Source organism: Rhinoraja longicauda, chromosome 31 (genome assembly GCF_053455715.1).
Source record: "Rhinoraja longicauda isolate Sanriku21f chromosome 31, sRhiLon1.1, whole genome shotgun sequence".
Lineage (NCBI taxonomy): Eukaryota > Metazoa > Chordata > Chondrichthyes > Rajiformes > Arhynchobatidae > Rhinoraja > Rhinoraja longicauda.
This window is the reverse complement of record NC_135983.1, coordinates 20,194,743-20,215,615: the sequence shown is the minus strand read 5'-3', so window position 1 is coordinate 20,215,615 and position 20,873 is coordinate 20,194,743. Positions and strand designations below refer to the sequence as shown.

Genomic DNA, 20,873 nt, shown 5'->3' with positions numbered 1-20,873 from the left:
GGTAATCTCGGAAGAAACAAGAGGAACAATTCTACCTGTATTTGTGAATAGGTGAAAAGGAAAAATTCAGCAAAAGTTAGTGAGGGACCCCTCTGTGAGACATTATATCAGGGAGAAAGAGATATTAAACAAGTATTTTGAGTCCTCCCTCATGGAAAATAAAGAAAACCTCTTGGAGAACAACAGATCTGGAGTGAATGAAAAGCTGAAAGAAGTTACAGGTTCACCCGCGATTTTCTGTCAACTGGTGGCACTTCCTTTAAACCGGATAATATTATGAGAGTGCACTTGTAATCCCCCACGCCCCGGGAAGTCCAAAAATGTGGTGCCCAAGGCAGGATGGGCGGCTAATCTCAACCCCATAACTTTTTGCGGCCGATCAGCGGGTCGAATATGGACCCGATCGACGGAGATCTGAAAATTGGGCCTGACTGGCAGATCCGTTCCCATAGCCAACTTCCGAGACTGACTTTGGGGGCCAGTATATCAGTTCCCTGGCAGCCTAGGCGGACCATTCAACTTTTCTCGGAGGCTGTAACTGTGGCAGTGGTCCAGCAAAATGGATAATCCAGCAAAGCTCTGGAACCAAGAGTGCTGGAAAATCAGTGGTGGACCTGTACATCAATTTTTTTTAAGTACTGGAAAAATAATAGGATTGAAAGCCAATACATAACGTGGCACAATGGTGCAGTGGTAGAGTTGCTACCAGAATCGTGGGTTCGATCCTGACTGCGGGTGCTGTCTGTACAGTTTGTACATTCTCTGTGATCACATGGGTTTTCTTCGGGTGCTCTGGTTTCCTCCCACATTCCAAAGACATGAAGGTTTGTAGGTTAATTGGCTTCTGTAAATTATCCCCAGTGTGCAGGATAGAACTAGTGCACTTGGTTAGAACTGGTCAGCACGGACTTGGTGGGCTGAAGGGCCTGTTTCCATGCTCTATCTCTAAACTGAACTTTTCCAAGAACTGATGACTTTCAGCTCAAGGTTTTGGAAATAGGTGACGCACTGTTTGCTAGCTTTCAAAGTTACGTAGATTCTAAATGGTTCCCATAGACTGGAAGGTAAAAGATGTAATCCTAATGTTTAAGAGGGGAGACAGAAAAAAGGTCAATTGACCTGACATAAATAGTAAAGAAAGTATAACGAAGTGTAAGGTAACAAGGCACTTAAAAATGGTAGTAGGATTGGAGGTATCACAAAATGCTGGAGTAACTCAGCAGGTCAGGCAGCATCTAGGAGGGAAAGAATGGGTGACGTTTCGGGTCGAGACCCTTCTTCAGACTGATGTCAGGGGGGGCGGGACAAAGAAAGGATTGGAGTCTCCATTTATTTATGAAAAGGAAATTATGCTTGATAAATCTGTTAGAATTTTCTGAGATTATAGGTTGTAGAATAGATTAGAACAAATCAATGCATTTGGACTTCCAGAAGGCCTTTGGTATGGTGCCAAATTAGAGCACATAGAATTGGGTAATGTTTGGCAAGAACTGAGGCAGACAGAGAAATTAGTAAGAATAAATGTCAATTTCATTGGGAGCTGTAAGTAATGAGGCACTGCAGGGATCAATATGGGGGCTCCAAGCACTGATAATTTGTATATCACCTATCTGGGAACATCATTTCAGTTATATATGGAGAGAGAATTTTTTTTTCACATTCGGTGAGATATAAACTTTTTTTTTGCAAGCTTGTTAAACAGCTGACAAAAATATAGAGCAAGGATGGATTCACGGCAATCCTTCACAAAAAAAATGGACATGTTCCTGGTCAATCATATCTGCAGGTAAAAATTAGGTTTGATTGTGATCTTTCATATAAGAGCACCTTCTAACTGGGGTGGTTTGGCTAGAAGGAGGGCTGCTGTCTGGCTCAGTATACCTGAACCAACTATTAAAAAAGGCTTTTCAACATTCACCTTTCCAACATTCCAACACCGTGGGCGGCACAGCGGTAGAGTTGCTACCTTACAGCGAATGCAGCACTGGAGATCCGGGTTCGATCCCGACTATGGGTGCTGTCTGTACGGAGATTGTATGTTCTTCCCGTGACCTGCTTGGGTTTTCTCCGAGATCTTCAGTTTCCTCCCATACTCCAAAGACGCACAGATTTGTAGGTTAATTGACTTGGTACAAATGTAAATTGTCCCTAGTGGGTGTAGCAGTGTTGATCCATGATAGCGGGGATCGTTGGTCGGCGCAGACCCGGTGGGCCGAAGGGCCTCTTCCACGCTGTATCTCTAAACTAAACAAACATGTTTTACCCCTTTTCCCATCTGCAGTCATGTAAACATACGTATTAAAAGCTAGAGAAAGTCATTGGCCTCTAAAGCCTGCACCGCTCCAACTCCATCTGTGCATTCCCGTTTACCTTTCTCGCATCTATTTACATGAAAATATCTAAGGATTTCATTTCCACTGCCATTTGAGGGGGAGACTTCCAAATACCTCTGAATTTCTATCTTAAATTGATAACCCTTTATATTTAAACAGTGACCCGTTGTTCTAGATTCTCCCAAAAGTGAAAACATCCTCTCCACATTTACCCAGCCAAAATCCTCTCAGAATCTTATTTGTTTCAATCAAGTCATTACTCATTCTTCTAAACAAGGCTAATCCGTCCAACTTTTCCTCATAAGACAGCCAGCTCATTATTAAACTGGTAAACTTCCAAAACCGAACAGGCTTTAATTTTATTTTTGAAAGATACTTGGATGTTAAATAGACCAAGTATTATTTATTCTCAATTTCCAATCCCTTGAAGAATCTCAGATGCAAATGTGGGTCATGTGGTTTACAATGTAGGAGCACCGAGAGATATCAATATGACTTGCATCACATTACATAATTAAATCTTAGTTTAACTTGAATAAAGCAAGGTGTACCTCTAAAAATTCCAAGAATATTTTGTAACTGAGCACCAGAGTTTTGTGAGTACAAATATGATATTTGACATCTAGGCTTACAGCTGCAAAGAAACTTTGGTAGCTTGATCTGAAAACAAAAGGATTCACTTGTTCTAGACACAAAGCCACTTTCTGTCTCATGTGGGTTACATGCAAGTCGTGTTCAATGGCAAGTTAATGAGAAAGTAACATATAACAATACACTGTCAAAAATCTGACGCTGTCATTCTTGCACTGATATTGTAGAAAACATCCCAAGTTGCTTCAGTCACAAAGTCTCACACCAAGTCATGTAAGAAAATATTCAAATGTGAAAGGTATACCTTATTTTACAAGAGATATATGGGTCAATGACTTGAAGGCATTATTGTAGCAATGAAAACTGGAAACACACAAGGTCAGAATTAAAGAAACAATTATATCATGAAAATTGTACAGCTGAAAAGAAGGGAGATCATGGAGAGATTTGAAAACAAGGATGAGGATTTTAAAACTGCAGTTTAAAACATAGTTGTTATTGGTGAATGGGAATTGACACAAGCTAGGATAAAGGTAGTTTTGCATTATCAAAAATATAATTCAGGTAATTTCTGGAACATTAACAATCTTCAAATTGTCAATTTGTCTGATCCAAATTCCAATAGAACAGTTAATGAGCAGGACTTTGGGGAGGTCAGACAGGAGAAAGGTCTGATCCTACACAAAGAGTTTTAAATATGTAAGAGACACAACCAGCAGTATCTAGAAATCTGAAGTGTAGATTTAACTGATGATGTCTTTGGCACCGTTGGTGGGGTGTGCATGAGCTAGATGAACAATAAGGCAAATTTAGAAATAGTGAGGGAATGATGCTGCATGACCTGCTGAGCATATCCAGCATTTTCTGTTTTTAAGATTTACAACGTACTTTTTAAAAAAAAGAACTATATCAGCCATGGGCGAGTCTTTTGCAATGCTTTATCATGCAAGATACTTACACAAGTTGGAAAGTTTTTATTTTCATTGTGGCTACATTACATATACTAATTTGGGGCTACTGCTAACACTGTTCTTCGCATTTCATCATTGGTGAGTGATTTTGCTTCAAGGACTAGTGAATCATGAAGTCAAACCCAACATTGGAGTTTGGAACCAGCTCATTTCCAGCCAGAAAACTGTACAAAGTAGGTGACAAATGCATAAATTATTGTGAAAGACACTATCTGACAAATTTGTTGTCTTTCAAACAAATGGGCATTTTTATTAATATGTTCATATAAAAATAAGATACTGATTATAAACATTTCTAAATATTTTAAAACATACAAGTATAAAAACATTATTTACAACTAATGAACAAAATCTCATCCTGAAAATTATTTTTTATTTTATTATGCATTTTACAAAATGTTTAGCTGAAGCACCAGAGTACAATGGGACCAAAAATGGTTAAATCCCTCACAATTTAATACTGACTTGATGAGTCAACTGTTGTGGCTGCATATTTTCAATGAATATGAAACACGAGGAACAGGCCACAATTTCTTAACAATTACTTAGCCTTTAACATGTTACAGTAGATTGCAGGATGAGATGAATGTGGGAGGATAGCTCAAGCACATGTTTATTGTTGGGTGAATAGTTTGCTTACATGCTGAATTCACAAAATTCTGTCTCACATTGTAATATGTTGTAAAGTGGTATGAATTATGAGCAAACAGACTTTGCAAGCTGAGGAAATCTGAAAAGTTATCTTGAGGAATTATAAAATTATAAACTGAAAGGGTAGGTCACTTAAAACTAACATCTAAAATCGTCTTGACATGGAAAACCGGTCAGCTCAAGCTATACAGTTAAAGGGCCTGTCCCACTTAGGCGATTTTAAGGCGACTGCCGGCGACTAGGCTGTCGCCGACAGTTCGCCGGGGTGTCGTGGGCATGATCGCGAGAAGTCTTCCAAAGATCGTAGTGGATCTTGCCGCGACGCTGAGAAATCAAACGGTTTGAAATTTCTTGGCGACAGCTAGCTTGTCGCCAGGTATCATAGCTTATTGCGGTCGCTGTCGCATGCTGTCCCCAGGTTTGATAGGTTCTCTTAAGATGCATTTAGAAGCACATAATATTAAAATAAGTAGTCATTTCAAAATACCATAAAATGCTTGTGTTTCACGAATTTATTTACCGTCAGGACATTTGACAGGTAGATTGGAGGCGACAGTTTGACGGTCAGGTAAGCGTGGGAATTTTCGTGGGAATATGCATCTCCCTTAATTTTCACATACTTTTCACAAAAATCCACTGAACCACTTTTAAATTTTTTTTTTTTAATACAGCTATTAGTAAACTGGAAGTAAATCCGGTTTATTCCTTGTTGCAGTGAAGCTTGGTTTTTAAGTAACCCATACAAGGTGTTATAGTTCAAAACTCTCAAGTACTTACCGACTCGTCAGTGATTTCAGCGAAAATTAGGACGCCGGAGAAGCATTGACAGCGTGGGAATTTTCACGATGTTTTTGGCCTCAGCCATTACATTTAAAGTGAGCTCCAAACCCAGATATGCAACCCAGAAACCAGATATACATCTCCCTTACATTTTCAAAGAATGCCCACACACTTTTCACAAAAATCCACTTAACCACTTAAAACATTTTTTTTTAAATACAGCTATTAGTAAACTGGAAGTAAATCCAGTTTATTCCTTGTTACAGTGAAGCTTGGTTTTTAAGTAACCCATACAAGGTGTTATAGTTCAAAACTCTCAAGTACTTACCGACTTGTCAGTGATTTCAGCGAAAACCAGACGCCAGAGAAGCATTGACAGCGTGGGAATTTTTGCGATGTTTCAGAAACTGGACCTGACTCGGCTTGTTGTGGTCATTGTCGTCGGGTAAAGGAAAAGTTCGGCGATCTGCTACGACTTTGACAGTCGCCAGCAGTCGCCAAACCAATCGCCCTTGGACAGGCAAGGACAGGCCCTTAACTCTTTTTTTTTTTTTAAATTGGAATAATTATCCATGTCATAAGATTTTATATGTGAGTGGATGAGGACAATGAACAAGAATAAATTATTGAGTTATAAATTACTGTAATTAGACAATAGACAATTGTCTATTGCCTAATTACAGTTCTTAGTTTGCCATTTTAAGAGATGGTACTCTGTTTCATAATAATGTTATATATCCTATACCAGACAAAGAAATATTACTACGGGGAATTTTGCCTTTGAAAACACTTTGTACAAAGCCATACCTCAATAATGTGTAGGGAGAATTTGGGGACTGCTCCCAGACATTCATCTATTAAAAGAATAGAGTGACAGACTGATTCGTGTTAAGTATTTATGGAACACAAAGCACTGAGAAATAGTGAATACAAAAATATGCAAGCGTTATTACAAAAATCAATTTCTGATCCACAACTACTTTTTAAATACACATTTGTATTTATTACTCTTAAAATTAAGATGAAAATATGTATTTTAAGCAGAGAATGGAGAAAAGTCACATAATATCCAAGTTATTAGACAAACGAGTTCCCTGATAATAATGAACAAATTCACTCTTCACTTCAATTATTTTAATGGCACACAATTAACAATCCACTAAGTGTAATCAAGGTCTAAATATACACCAATAAGACATTTAAAAGAAGAAAAACACAGCATTTCCTAAGCTGCTCTACATAGCCAAAAGAGAGACTTTTGTTAGCTAAAATGGCTTTAAAAACATTTCAGACTTTGGCATGGAAAACTTGCACCATTATTAAAGGGGCAGTTACACAGATTACACAGGAGGCAATCCTTCAGCTAAATTCCACAAGATCTGAGGATAACACCAAGCCCCGAGCTTTGAGAGAAAAATCACAAAAATTGGAGAAAGAGCAAAAGAGAATATGTTAGCGAGATAAAGACAGATGGGAAGAGACTTTAGTTTTGAACCAGTGGAGATGATATGATCAGGTATTTTTCGGGTGCAGTTTCAGCCCCGACAAATGGATCCAAAAAATTGGTATCAAGAACCTTAAAAGTTACTTAATATCAGAACTTGTTTTAAAGTCAGTGTGTTTGTACTTTACTTTAAACAAAATGAGATATGTTGGCATTGACAAACTGAGAACACTTTGTGCAGCCTCTACATCAACTAATCCTGGGCCAAACATAATACAAATAAATTTTGATCAATCAATACAGATCAATCTTGGTCACTGCTTTATGAATTGTAAATTTAAAAATGCATAACATTTTTGACCAAAGGAAACTTAAATTCCAATAGTTGGCTTAAAAATAATGAAAGTTCATGTTGCACTGACTGAATTTTGATTTCGATATTGTGATATTACATGGATATACAAGAGTTTTGTAGCCAAAAAATATTTGTAAATTTTCAGAAATTAATATTTCAAAGAAAGATTATGGGCATATTTTAAATTGCAGTATTTTCATTGTTTCAGTGCTGGTCCCATTTGCTGCAAAAACATCCTAGGGAACTGCTTCAGTTCACACGATGTACATGAAGACTGCCTATGTAGCAGCGATTAAGTCAGAAGATATACCATCCAGGCGTAGAGTGAGAGTAGAAGCGCATTAATGTTTAAAATGACAGAGGAGTGGATCAAAGAAATCAGGATAAGAAGATTTCAGAGCAGTATGTTAAAGAGTGAGGAACTGATATTGAACATGCCAAAGAATTAAGGAAAAAAAGGAGAGGTGCTGGAGGAACTCAGCTGATCAGAGGATGTCTGTAGAGAGAAATAGATGGTCAACATTTCAGGCCAAGGTCCCTCATCTGGACTGGGAAAGCAGCTTCCTTTTTTGGCTCCAGATTACAGCATCTGTAGTCTCTTGCCTTCAAAGAATCAAGAAACATCACTCATTACTCCTCACAATATGCTAGGCCTTCTCTCACATTCATGGGAGCTGCGAAGCTCATTTCATCAGTGCAAGAAAGGTCATTACAGCAGCACAATTCCCCTGTGAAAGTGTGTTGGAAATTACAAGGATTACACCCATAAAAATAAATGCAAGTTAAGAGATACTGTTATCCATATGTGCATCAATTTACCAAATAAGTAAACAAATGAGGATTCTAAAACATTTTGACATTTTCAATTATAAATAAGCTGACTGGTAACACCGAGATACAAAGAACTACAGATACTGGAATTTTACTGACTGATACATCGGTGAGACCAAGCACAGACTCAGTAACCTTTTCGCCAAACAATTGTGCTCAGTCCACCAAGGCCCACTCGATTTGGCTAACCAATGGCTAACCATTTTAACTCCTCTTCCCATTCTGACTTCTCTGTCCTGGCCCTCTATTGTCAGATTGAGGTCAAACGCTGACAGCACCTCATATTCCGCTTGAGTAGCTTAAAACTCAATGGTATAAACACTGAATTCTTCAATTTTAGGTAATCCCTACTCTGTTCTCCCCACCCTCCTCTGTGCCCCACCTGCACTCGCACCTATTTCTTCCCTCCCCCTCTGCCTACATTCTTTTCTCTGGTTTCACAATTCGCAACACTTCAATCCTTGTCTCACACATTCAGTTTTAAGTTCTGGCCTTTGGTCTAACCACCTGCCACTCAACTGCACCCCCCCACCCCTTGCCTTTGTCGTCCTATTACCTGCCATGTTCTGCCCTGCCTCTCCTCTCTTCTAGCTTTCTTTCCCCTACATTCAGTCTGAAGAAGGGGCCCAACTTGAAATGTCACCAATCCATGTTCTCCAGAGATGCTGCTTGATCAGCTGAGTTAATCCAGCACTTTATGTCCTTTTTTGACTGATAATTCAGCCTAGTCAGAAATCTAGTTCCATACCAAGTCTGGGAATTTGTATTTAGGTAGTTCTTTAAGATCGATTTAAATATAGGGTTAACAGGGTCAGTTGTATTTCAGGGCAAAACAGCAGAGATTGCTCTTTCATGCTGTATATAGTGTCCTTTTAATAGAATTTTGATACGAGTAGCTCAGAAAAACCCCCAATTCAGCAAGATGATTTTTTGATACCAGTCGTCCTCACAGGGTATCGTATTTAAACTGGAGAACTTGTTAATGCAGTTTCACCAAAGACGTTGGCATACGAGGATTTGAGGAACTGGACATAGTTATGCATGCTGCGGTTAGTGCATTCCGACTGCTCCAGGCGATCCTTCAAATCTTCTAAGCGACTCTGGAAACGCCTTTCAGCCTAAGAAATAATTGGATTCGACAAGATACTTTCAACAGTAATAATGGAAAGTCTTACCATTCAGTATAAACAGCTTCAAAGAAGTACCACAGTGTTTTCTCCATGGTCAAGTAGCTAAAAATGCTCTCCCTTTACTCATTCCCTTGTTCCTCAGCTGTATTTTCCAGGATGCCCCATTGCACCACACCCAAATGTTCATTATTTGAACCATTCCATTGAACTATTATCTATAAGCCTTGATTAAGTGCCTGTTAAAGCAATCCAGCCTTTAGACTGTCCTTCCTTATCATGTAAATTTCCAATGGGAATTAATGGATAATAAACAGTGGTAGCAAGCCTAATCATTTTTTCCTTCCTATCGTAGGGTGCTAGTGTACTGATCGGAGATCCAGATAGGATCGAGTCAGAGTGATATAGCATGGAAACAGCCCTTAGGCACAACTCATCCTTGACGATAAGATGCCCCATCCAAGCTTGTTCCATTTGCCCACATTTGGTCCATTTTCCTCTGAACCATTCTGTTCCATGTATCTTTCCAAATCTCTTTTAAATGTTGTTATTGACCCTGCCTCAACTACTTCATCTGGCATACCCATCACCATCTGTGTGAATAAGTTGCTCCTAAGGTACCTACACTCTAATGATTATAGTCCTAGCCAGTCCAACTTCTCACTATAGCTCATGCCCTCAAGTCTTGACAACGTCCTTGTAAATCTTCTCTGCCCTCTTTCCAGTTCAGTTAACGGTATCTTTGCTCTAGCAGAGTGACCAAAACAAAATACAAGTGCAGCTTCACCATTGTCTTGAACAAATTTAACATAATATCCTGGATAGGAAAGGTTTTAAAGGATGTGGGCTAAATGGCCTGTTTCCATGCTGTATGACTATCTCAAAAACCAGCAGCATTCAGCTGAGTTTCACAGATTACAATTTGGACGGACACCTCTATCCTAGGGTGAATCATTCTGCATACTCTGCATAAAGGACGATGTTGGAGATTAATCCATGCAAACACTTCCTGTAATTGCCTTTTATGCATTTATACACCATTTTCACCAGAGGATTAACCGTTCCAATTTTATTTAACACATGTATTTTCCCATCTTATTAATTTACCTGTAAGTATTAAGTGTCAAAGTTTTTCCAAAGTCTACCCTTCACTTTGAGTGTTCTCCAGAAGCAATTTCATTGCTCTTCTCTGATACCCCCTTATTCCAAATATCTGAAGGACAAATTTATATGTTTATATGCTTCATCAAAACAGGAAGTGTTACTTGCAACCTACATCATCTTTGCTCCGCCGTAGTTGAGTCAATTCTGTTTTTGTTCTGCTCAACTGAGCCTCAAGGTCCAGTATTTTGTTCTGTGCAGTCCGCTCTTTTGAAGTAGCTCTCTCTCTGGATTGGTCCACCTAAACAAACAAATGGATATGGTCATATCAGCTAAACTTTTCCAATTTAGGATTTGTCTTGCATTCCAGGAATTGTTTAATCTCATAGAAGGCTGAGTAGAACAGCTTCACGGTAATTGGCAAAATAAAACAATAGAATAAGAAACAATAGAAAATTCAATGGATATTTTTGATAAGCATTAGCATCTGTAATGCACTTAAAAAGAGGAATGGAAGCCGATGAAACAACTTTTAAATATAATTTAGTCACTTGGAAAAACATCATTAATAGTCCAAAAAGAAATTGGCAGTGGTGAGACTTGAAATGAATAGCAAGAATCTGACATTAAAATCCAGAATTGTAGAAGTCCAGAACTTCACCTGCATCTCCAAAACTCACATCTACCACCTCAATGGCTCAGGGCAATGGTGGCACAGGAACAACCTCTCCATAATCACCTTGACAAGATCCTGCAGGATGTTATATGTTTTAATAAGTCATTCTCCTACACAAGACTCGTCTGCCAAACCCATCCTCTGAGACTATCTATGCATTCCACGTATCAGTCCAGAAAATCTTCTAGAAACAAAGAATCTGCAGATGCTGGTTTATATCAAAGATAGATACAAAATGCTGGAGTAACTCATCGGATCAGGCAGCATTTTTGGAGAAAAGGATATATTTAATCTTTCCTGAACTAAGGAGACCAATACTGTATTGCAGATCTCACCAATGGCCTGTATACTGGGGCTAAATGACCTTATTGCTCTCTTCCTGCTATTAGTAAATCTCAACAAACTAACCTGGCGCCTGGCATCATCGATGGAAGTCTCCAGCTGACGAGCTAGACTGGAACACTCACGGGATTTCTCCTCCAAACGCTGCTGATTATGATGAATAGTTTCCTCCCGTTGTGCCACCACCAGCGTTAGCTCTCGATTATGTGTACTGACATCTTCCAGTTTCCTACAAAAGTGATCAATGCACTCTTTAGGATGCAATATCCTTGCAGTTCACAGACATGCCATTTAATTTTGATTATTCCATTCACACCCTCTTTTTTAAAAAAAAGTAGGCTTCTACCTCACTCCAGGGATCGAGTGCTTAATCAGGCAAGGGTAGTGATAATCTTTGAGATGTGATATTAAACTGTTGCCAATTTAGCGATTCTTATAGTTCAGATATAGCATAATTAGGGTTAATTTATCATTGTTAGGTTTAAATGGTGGAATTCTGTATCAACAGGGCCATCTGTAGCATTAAAAATATGAAAGTAGATGAGAAAATGACCTCTCCCAATATTCTGGTCATATCTTCTACAACTGCCAGAGACTGATTAACTTTTCATTCACCTCCACTGTTTGTGGCAGCACACCAAGCACAAATAGCTGCCACCTTTGCCTTTAACATGGCAAGCCATTTTGTGTAAATTATGTTCAGAAATTTGACATTATGTGATTTACCCTGGTGAGAAGGTTTATGTTATTGGAATATAAACATATCTCGTTCAACTCGCCAAACAAGTTCAAAATTTAACCAATTCCAAAAAATCAAAGTCATAATTGCACACTGCAAAATGTTTTGCAAGGATATAACACTATGAAATGAAATATTTTACATCTGGCAGTAAGTTGATCTGACTCTTCAAGAAAACATGGCCTCGTGGATATATGCGCCTGTGGTGGCTCCCAAGGGTCGGGCCATACCACTACCGAACCCCTCGGCACGGGAATGGACCAGTCCAGGGGGGCAGCCCTGAGCTAAGGGGATAAAGGGCGGGATTTTAGGCGCGATCTCTCTCTGGCAGACTCGACCAGTCTAGAGACACCACAAAATAAATCCCTCCCGAAATACCTGGCCTTTATTTCGAAATAAATCCCTCCAGAAATACCTGGCCTTTATTTCGGGCTTTTCGACGCGCCACACACCCACTCAATTCATGACCCATCCGTGTTCTTCCAAACATTGTCATTTCATTTGTTTATTGGTTTTGTACACATGATTGGTTGATAATTTTTGAACATTTGCAAGAATGACACTTTTTAACAAGTGTGACAGATGGTGTAATAATTTGATTTTGGAATTTGGTAGAAAGTTTATCAATTTTCAACCAAAGCTCAGATTAGGCTGCATCATTGCATAATGGTATTTGGATCTCTCCTTCCAATCTCCTTAAAGACATATTCCATTGCAGAGATGCAAAAGATTAGTTTAGAATCTGCATGAAATTAAATAAACTGATTTTATCATGAACTGAGTTGTTTTAAGCAAAAATCTAGAATAATTAGAAATAAGAAGAATCAGAAATTACAATACCTGTCCAAACAAGCCATGGAAACAATAGCTTTTTTAAAGAGCAGGTCATTAGGGCAAGGGGAAAAACTTGTCAACAGGTAAGAAATCTCGCTGAGACACCAACCCCATAAAATGTACAATAAGGCTACATACATTTTATCTTAAACGTGAAGGAATAAATAATTTGTTTTAGGCTTTCCTCTTTCAGGAAAAATAATTTCAGTGCAACCTACCTCCTTTAAATTACACTCAACTAACCTTTCCAAAGTTTCCAATTTCAACTTTAAATTATGATTTTCTTCTTGCACACTGTGATACTTCTCTCTTGACCTTCCACCTAGATCCTCAATCTGTGAAAATAAGGAATCAAACTGCAGAAAGTTAAAAAGAACTAAATTTAATGTAGATAGACACAAAAAGCTGGAGTAACTCAGCGGGACAGGCAGCATCTCTGGAGGGAAGGAATGGGTGATGTTTGGGTCGAGACCCTTCTTCACACCGGTTAGGGATAAGGGAAACGAGAGATATAGACCGTGATGTGGAGAAATAAAGAATAATGAATGAAAGATATGCAAACAAGTAACAAAGATAAAGCAACAGGCCATTGTAAGCTGTTTGTAGGGTGAAAACGGGAAGCTGATGTAACTTGGGTGGGGGTGGGATAGAGAGAGAGGGAATGCCGGGGCTACTGGAAGTGAGAGCAATTAATATTTATATCACTGGGCTGTAAGCTGTCCAAGCGAAATACGAGATGCTGTTCTTCCAATTTGCGTTTAGTCTCACTCTGACAATGGAGGAGACAGAGGACAGAAAGGTCTGTGTAGGAATGGGAAGGAGAATTAAAGTGTCCAGCAACCAGGGGATCAGGTTGTTTCACACGGGCTGAGCAAAGGTGTTCAGCGAAACAATCGCCCAGTCTGTGTTTGGTCTCGCCGATGTTTAAGAATTTAATGAAGAATCAACTTGCCCAGTTTGATGCCTTTTTCACATGGTAGCTATGAACAATTATTAAATAGTTAATCTTCTCTTCCTACCAATTCCTTCCCTCCCCATGTCCCAGGGCATGAAAAAAAGGGTACAATGACACAAAGACAAAAGAGACTGCAGATGCTGGAACAGAAGTCTGGAGGAACTCAAGAAACATCTGTGAAGGCAAAATGTGTAAGTCAACATTTCGGGCAGAGATCCCGCATCAGAACTGAAGACAAACAGGAAAGATTGTCAGCATATAGCAGTACAAAGGAGGATGGGATAGAAGGTAGATACAAAATGCTGGAGTATGTCAGGCAGCATCCCTGGAGAGAAGGAATGGGTAACGTTTCGGGTCGAGATCCTTCTTCAGACTGATCATGGGATCAGACTGAGGATGGGATAGAGATATGTGGGGGATAAGTGGAACCAGATGTGGAGAATGAACTAGGTGGTGGAAGGCGATGGGAGGGATGAACCAAGGAAGAGGAAAACTAGGTAGACATTTGAGTGTTCTTGAGAGGAGAGCACCAGAAGCGCATGTTACTTTCCAACAGCTGTTTTTTTGTTCAAAACACAAAAAATGAAAGCTAGCCCCCACTGCCAAAAAAAAAAGTTTAACCACCACGGATTTATGCTGGCTATCCCATTGAAAGCTCCTCATCCACATACATTTAGTACATACAAGTGTCAAACTAGAGGCAAGGAATAAATTGGGACAACTGTTAGAGCAAAGCCAGAGATTTCTGGTTTTTGCTGTGTTATTAATCGCACACTTTTGTTGTTTTGTTTAAAACCTTTCATCCCACATTTCACAAATGAATAATGTAAGCAGACATAAAAGCTATTTTACAAAGAGCAAACTCCCGCATGATACAACATAAAAGAATTTAGAGTTGTTGAAAAGCTACAGAGACAGAATTTCCAAATCTACCTCCATCCTGAGATCACATATAATGGAGGACTGATCCACATTTTTCTTCTCGTACATGGCCAGCTGCTGCTGGCAGTCCTGTAGTTTATGTTCAGTTAACTTCAACAACTCAGGAACAGGTTCGAGATCACTCAGTTTTTTCTGCATTTGTCTACGCACCTACAGTAGAAATACAGGTAACAAAGAGAACATCAAAAATATATTCATTGCTGTAAACCAAAATGTTAATACCATTAATATTTGAAAACAAATGTCCTATTGTTCCCCAGTACATTCATCCAGTAATTAACTGAGTCATCTGACAAGAAGGATGTCACCAGACCCCACGAAAGCTGCATTCTAATACTGGAAATATTTGCTGGACTAACATACAAAATGGTTCTTTGATCTAATGCAAGTCAGATTCAGATTAGTTTATTGTCACATACACCCCAGTGCAATGAAGTTCCTTGTTAACAAAGGGGAAAGAGAAAAGTGAAGGAGTTGGATCAATAAAATAAGCTTTCTGGTCATCAAATTAATGCCATGTAGATTTATCTTTAATCATATCAAATGACTTTTCACGAAACATTTTTCTTTCCAAAATTTATTATTTCTGTTAAACTCTAGCGAAATAGAAGTAATTGAACTACTCAAACTTTCAACACAGCCACCTCATATCAAAATAACCGCAGTTATAGACACCATTCAGTTTTCCTTTCTGTCTCCATCTGAAGGGCCAGTGGAGAAATTTAAAATATAAATAATGGCCGCTAGTATAGGGGATTTGTTTCCTTCTTCCCAACCAGTGGTTACCTGGTCAATTTCGATATTCACTTCATCTTTCAGTAACTTGTTCTCCCTCTCTGCCTTCTCCAGCTTTATATTGGAATCATCTGCCTCCAAACATGTCTTTATCACCTAGGTCCATTGACAAGAATTTTATTACATTTGAATTTTAAAATAGTGAAATGCAAAATTTGACAAACTTTGCCACACAAAGAAAAGACACCCACTTTAGAATTATATTAAAAATCCCTATAATGAAGCTATTGAATATTTTGTCAGCATTGTCAATGTACACTTCCCTCAATGATTAACCACAGGGATTGTAAAGTAATTTTAATTCACATTTCATGTTCACTTTTACTGTCGTCTTCTTATATTGTACAAAAGCCTTCTCACCCAACCACACAAAGAAAATGAATATTCCCTTTGGAAGAACATCCAAAAACCTGAGTGCCAATGGTAGGATCATAGGCTAAAATTAAAAAAAAATACTAGATGACCCGTAGACCCGTTGGGTCCAAACCTCTCCTGCATTGATAAACTTCTAAACATAATTTTATTTACCACAAAAGCACTCAGCAAGATCCCAGGGTCGAGGGCCGCCGCCACCCGTCAAGCCTCCCCCAACTGCGCATGCAAGGATACCGGGCCAGGCAACCCCCCCCCACCCCAACTGACGACCAGTGGACCCGTTGCCGGCCGGGGAGTGTCTCCAGGGGCCGGGGTCGGGCGAGGAGGGAGAGAAAAAGAGAGAGGGAGCCACTCATCCCGGCCCGGGTGGCCAGTAGCAGGAGAGCGGAGAGCTGCTACCGCATGTTCGTCCTGCCGGCGGCCATCTTCTTTGACCCTCTGCCGCCGTAGTGCACCACGGGAGGAAGGTAAGGCGTGGGACACGTCAGAACGGGCGCTGGTCTTCCTGGCGCATTTATTAAAGTTTATAAATTTAATTACTTTTAAAATGTAACAAAACTCAATACTGCACACCGCAGGCGAATGGTGAGAACGGTGTTGCGCTGTCATGTACCTTTTTGGCTGAATTTCGGGAACATGCATACATACAAGATGAGAGTTTTAGTTATATGTAATATAAAATATAGACTTGTGTCTACCAAATTGGTTAAACACACTCTCAGATGTTCCAAAATCCCAAACTGATTACCTGAGATTTGTAACTGTCCACCAGCCCTTCGTAGTGTTTGATAGAGACTTTTAGTTGTTTCATCTCAGTCTGAGCAAACATGAACTTTTCCTCCAATGCATTCATATTCGCCTAAATATGTTTGGCAAATGAAAAAATATTTAACATGGGGTTTGCTGAGATAGCAATAAAAATGTCAAATTAATCATTTTGACATTCTAGTCTGCTTTAAAATATCTTCTTGGGTACATTGCACAGTGATTGCACAATTACAGAATCGTGCACAATGATATTGCGCAACATCTAATCTTAGAGTAACTCAGGGATTCATCTATAACCCAAGAAGTTTTTCAAATGCAAACTCAAAACACGTCACTGAATCAAAATCAGATATGAATCATTAATCTAATTTATTCTACACAAGTATAAATGAAGATAATAGATATGAATCATAAAAATAATATTCACCATCCTTTTGGTGCTATTTTGTTACAGAGTAGATTAGGTTAGTTTATTATCAAGGACAAATAGGGAATCTATGCTTGAAGTAGGAGGATGTAGGCGAGGTACTAAACAAGTACTTTGCATCTGTATTCACCGAGGAGGAATTGGAGATCAATGTGAAGAATACAAATAAGCTGGGGAAGTTTGAGATCAAGAAGGTGGTGTTGCAGAGGCTCTTGAAGAGCATTGAGGTGGATAAGACCCCAGGGCAAGATGGGATCTATTCTGGGTTATTGTGGGAGCCAAGGGAGGAGATTGCGGGGGCCCTGACGAGGATCATTATTTTTTCTCTAGCCACGGGCAAGATCCCGGAGAACCGGAGAGTCAATAGTCAATAGTCGTTTATTTGTTACATACACATAAATGTGTAGTAAAATGAAACATTACCCGCAGTTGAACAATAAGACCAATAAGATTAATCAATAAAAATGCAATAACACATACAATCACAACTAACACCAAACAAAAAGAAACATCCATCACAGTGAGTCTCCTCCAGTCCCTCCTCACTGTGATGGAAGGCCAAAATGTCTTTTTCTCTTCCCTGCCGTCTTGTCCCGCGGTCAGGCTGTTGGATTTGCCACGTCGGGGCGGTCGGGGCTCCCGATATTGAAGCCGCCGCTGGGCGGTGAAAGGTCAACGGCCTATTTCAGGCCAGTGTTGTTCTTTTGTTTAAAAAGGGAAGTAGGGAGAATCCAGGGAACTATATATAGGCCAGTGAGCCTCACGTCAATGGTACGAAAACTATTGAGAGTGCTTCGAGAAAGGATTTCTGGAGTAAATCCTTTCTCAAAGCATTCTCTTAAGTTAGTTAATACACAATCGGCTGCTTACAAAGCCATGTTGTCTATCCCTAATTAGCCCACTCTTTTCCAAATGAGAGTAGGCTAATTAGGGATAGACATCACAGCTTTGTACACAGCAGGTTGTGTATTAACTATCTTAATTGAGTTTTTAGGGAGATGATGAATGAGAAGGTAGGGTGGTGGATGTTATATTGGGATTTTAGTAAGGCTTTTAATAAGGCTCCTCATGGATGATTGCAGTACGGTTCTGTGTATACTAGGATGCTATGAAATTTTTCGTTAAGCTTATAGACAGTGAACGCTAATGATAGATACAGCAATAAATAAAACAAATGCAAAACAGTAAAATAGTGCAAAGATTGTGGTTTAATCCAAAGTAGCGCAAAATATATAATAAAGTGCAATAATGGAAAAACCAATGAGAAAGAGCCAAGAGAAATTGCATGTGGCAGCATCTCCGGTAGTCAGATGTGAAAGAGGTAATTGGTTCAGCAGCATGATAACATGGGGAAGATGTTTTTTAGTCTGGATGTTCAGGGTTTCAACCTTCTATATATTCTCCTAAAATGTAGAAGGGAAAAAAGGGATTTCTCTGGGTGACAGGTGTCTTTGACAATATTTCCAGCCTTCCTGATGCAATGTACTACAAAGATAGTCCAGATGGAAGGAAGTGACAAGCTTGTGACAAAATGGAAGGAAGTGACAAGCTTGGGCAGTGTTCACCAATCTCTATGGGTTCAGGCAGTCAAATGCAGAGCAGTTGTCATACTAGTCATCGTGGACATGCCAAATCATCTCAGCTGTCTAGAAATGTAAAAACTATGATGCACTCCTTGATCATTTAATCAATATGAGGGGTCCAGGTCAGGGTTCTGGTGATCTGGAGGGCAACAAACTGTCCATCAATTCCATCCGGATTGATCGCTTTCCAAGAGTTTACCCTCATGAAAGTAGATCTGCCACCGAGATGGAAGAGGACACCTTGGTAGAACTTTGTTGTTTATTTCAAAATGGGTGCAAAAGGAAGAATGCATTGTTGCAAGAAATCACCCATGATTTTAACTTTAGCCCATGATGATATTTAGGTCCTGCCACATTTGCCTGGCCAGTTGACTTTTATATACCTGCCAATGGAGAATTTTGAGCAAGAAAATCTTTACCTTCATTGTCTCATTCTCCATTTTGATGGATGTGCTTTCTGAGGACATCTTGTGGAGTCTGTCCATGAGCGAATCCAGGTCTCCTCGAGCCTTATCCTCCACATGATGAGTTTGATCCAGTAGATCCGTATTACGGCTGCCAGAAGAAAACTTATTACCTTAAAGATACTGTTCACATGCACTCCTTTTGCACATACAATCTATTTCAGGTCGCAATCTTTGTTCATATGTTGGCAACATTAAAAAATGGCAATGTAATTAATCAATGTAATTTAAATTCATTTTGCAAATAGATTCAGTTTGCAGCCACTAAGTGTATTGTTATCACCTTATATCCTGCATTACTGTCCATTTGAAAAACTTGTAATGCCAAATAAGGTCATCTGACTAAGGAAAGGGATTTATGTAACAAATCAAATAAATTTAATGCCTCATAAATGAATATCAACAGCTGTGTTGCAAAGGTAATTGTTGTTTCAGAAAATATAACGGTCACAATATAAAATCAAGCTGCATCTCTACTTCACCGCAGTTTTGCATCACATGGTTTTATAAGAATCGCATTTCAAAAATGTGTTTTAAAAATAGACTTTAAGGCATCTTTAGGTCCTAATATATCCCATAATTCTTCATGAACTGATTATTAAGACAATCTGGTTTATTGGTTCAAAAATATTTAAACAGTGAAAAAGGAAGCTCTACTCAAGGTCATCAGGAAGTGTACCAAACTGGGGGAAAGCCACGAGTAGATACCATAAACAATTGCTATCTTGTTAAAATGAACATTGCAAAGTCTCAGTGCAAATTCACAATTAAAAATACTATTCATGGTTAATGTGCGATCATACTAAATGACACCAAGTTTGTATTTTCTCCCGAGTTGTTCAAGCTCTCAACTTTCTTACTTGTTCATGATTGAGATCTCAATCTCCAGTTGACTCTTTTCTTTCATCACCTTGTTATAACAACTTCTCCAAGTCTCAGCTGATGACAACGCATCTGCCAACTGCGTCTCCTATAAACAAGCCAACCACACAAGGTTCACAGTGGAAGTGACATTTTATTACTCTGCTCGTTTTAAATAAGAAATATATTAAAGGTACTACAGCAAAAATTATAATGTAGCCTATTTTCTTAAAAAACTAAAAGGTTTAACTATCAATTGCAGTTAAATATAGTCAGTTTGCACTATTTGAACACTTCTTGTCATTGTAAGGAATGTTAATACGTAATATGGTATACAACCACTACAAGATCAATAGGGTATGCTCAGAATAAAGCTTTTCTTCCTTGGCACAAAGTTATTTGGGTGCATAGTTGACATGTCTAAAGACAAGGTGGCAGCTCAGAGGCAGGAAACATGTTCCTAATGTTGGGGAAGTCCAGAACCAGGGGCCATAGTTTAAGAATATGGGGTAGGCCATTTAGAATGGAGATGAGGAAAAACTTTTGTAAATCTGTGGAACTCTCTGCCTCAGAAGGCAGTGGAGGCCAATTCTCTGGATACTTTCAAGAGAGTTAGATAGAGCTCTAAATAACAGCGGAGTCAGGGGGTATGGGGAGAGGGCAGGAACGGGGTACTGATTGTGGATGATCAGCCATGATCACATTGAATGGCGGGTGCTGACTCGAAGGGCTGAATAATAATAATAATAATAATAATAATGCATTACATTTATATAGCGCTTTTCTAACACTCAAAGACGCTTTACAGGGTTTACTAAAACATAAAAGAAAATAAATAGATAAATGAGTAAACGAAGAGAAAAGGAAAAAGAGGTAACGGTCAGTGATTGAAGGCAGTGCTGAACAGATGAGACTTCAGTGATGTTTT

General features: G+C 39.1%; 2 protein-coding genes across 7 annotated transcripts in view; one reads left to right on the top strand and one right to left on the bottom strand.

The window, feature by feature from the left end:
* The window catches only part of LOC144608216 (uncharacterized), a 40,051-nt gene that overhangs the window by 8,274 nt on the left and 10,904 nt on the right, over window positions 1-20,873 (top strand). The window contains exons 2-3 of the mRNA XM_078425780.1: window positions 13,821-13,921; window positions 16,004-16,309. The gene's annotated coding sequence lies outside the window, so the exon portion shown is untranslated. The remainder of the gene's footprint in view (window positions 1-13,820; window positions 13,922-16,003; window positions 16,310-20,873) is intronic.
* The window catches only part of odf2a (outer dense fiber of sperm tails 2a), a 46,623-nt gene continuing 31,819 nt past the window's right edge, over window positions 6,070-20,873 (bottom strand). For 5 of the 6 annotated variants that reach the window (XM_078425776.1, XM_078425777.1, XM_078425778.1 and 2 more), the window contains exons 12-20: window positions 19,945-20,054; window positions 19,040-19,175; window positions 16,591-16,701; window positions 15,459-15,563; window positions 14,664-14,822; window positions 13,019-13,110; window positions 11,269-11,431; window positions 10,360-10,485; window positions 6,070-9,074 (exon numbers count right to left, since the gene is read on the bottom strand). In XM_078425776.1, the coding sequence (XP_078281902.1) occupies window positions 8,919-9,074; window positions 10,360-10,485; window positions 11,269-11,431; window positions 13,019-13,110; window positions 14,664-14,822; window positions 15,459-15,563; window positions 16,591-16,701; window positions 19,040-19,175; window positions 19,945-20,054 (1,158 nt within the window). In that variant the 3' untranslated portion in view covers window positions 6,070-8,918. The remainder of the gene's footprint in view (window positions 9,075-10,359; window positions 10,486-11,268; window positions 11,432-13,018; window positions 13,111-14,663; window positions 14,823-15,458; window positions 15,564-16,590; window positions 16,702-19,039; window positions 19,176-19,944; window positions 20,055-20,873) is intronic. The other variant, XM_078425779.1, reaches the window with a different exon arrangement.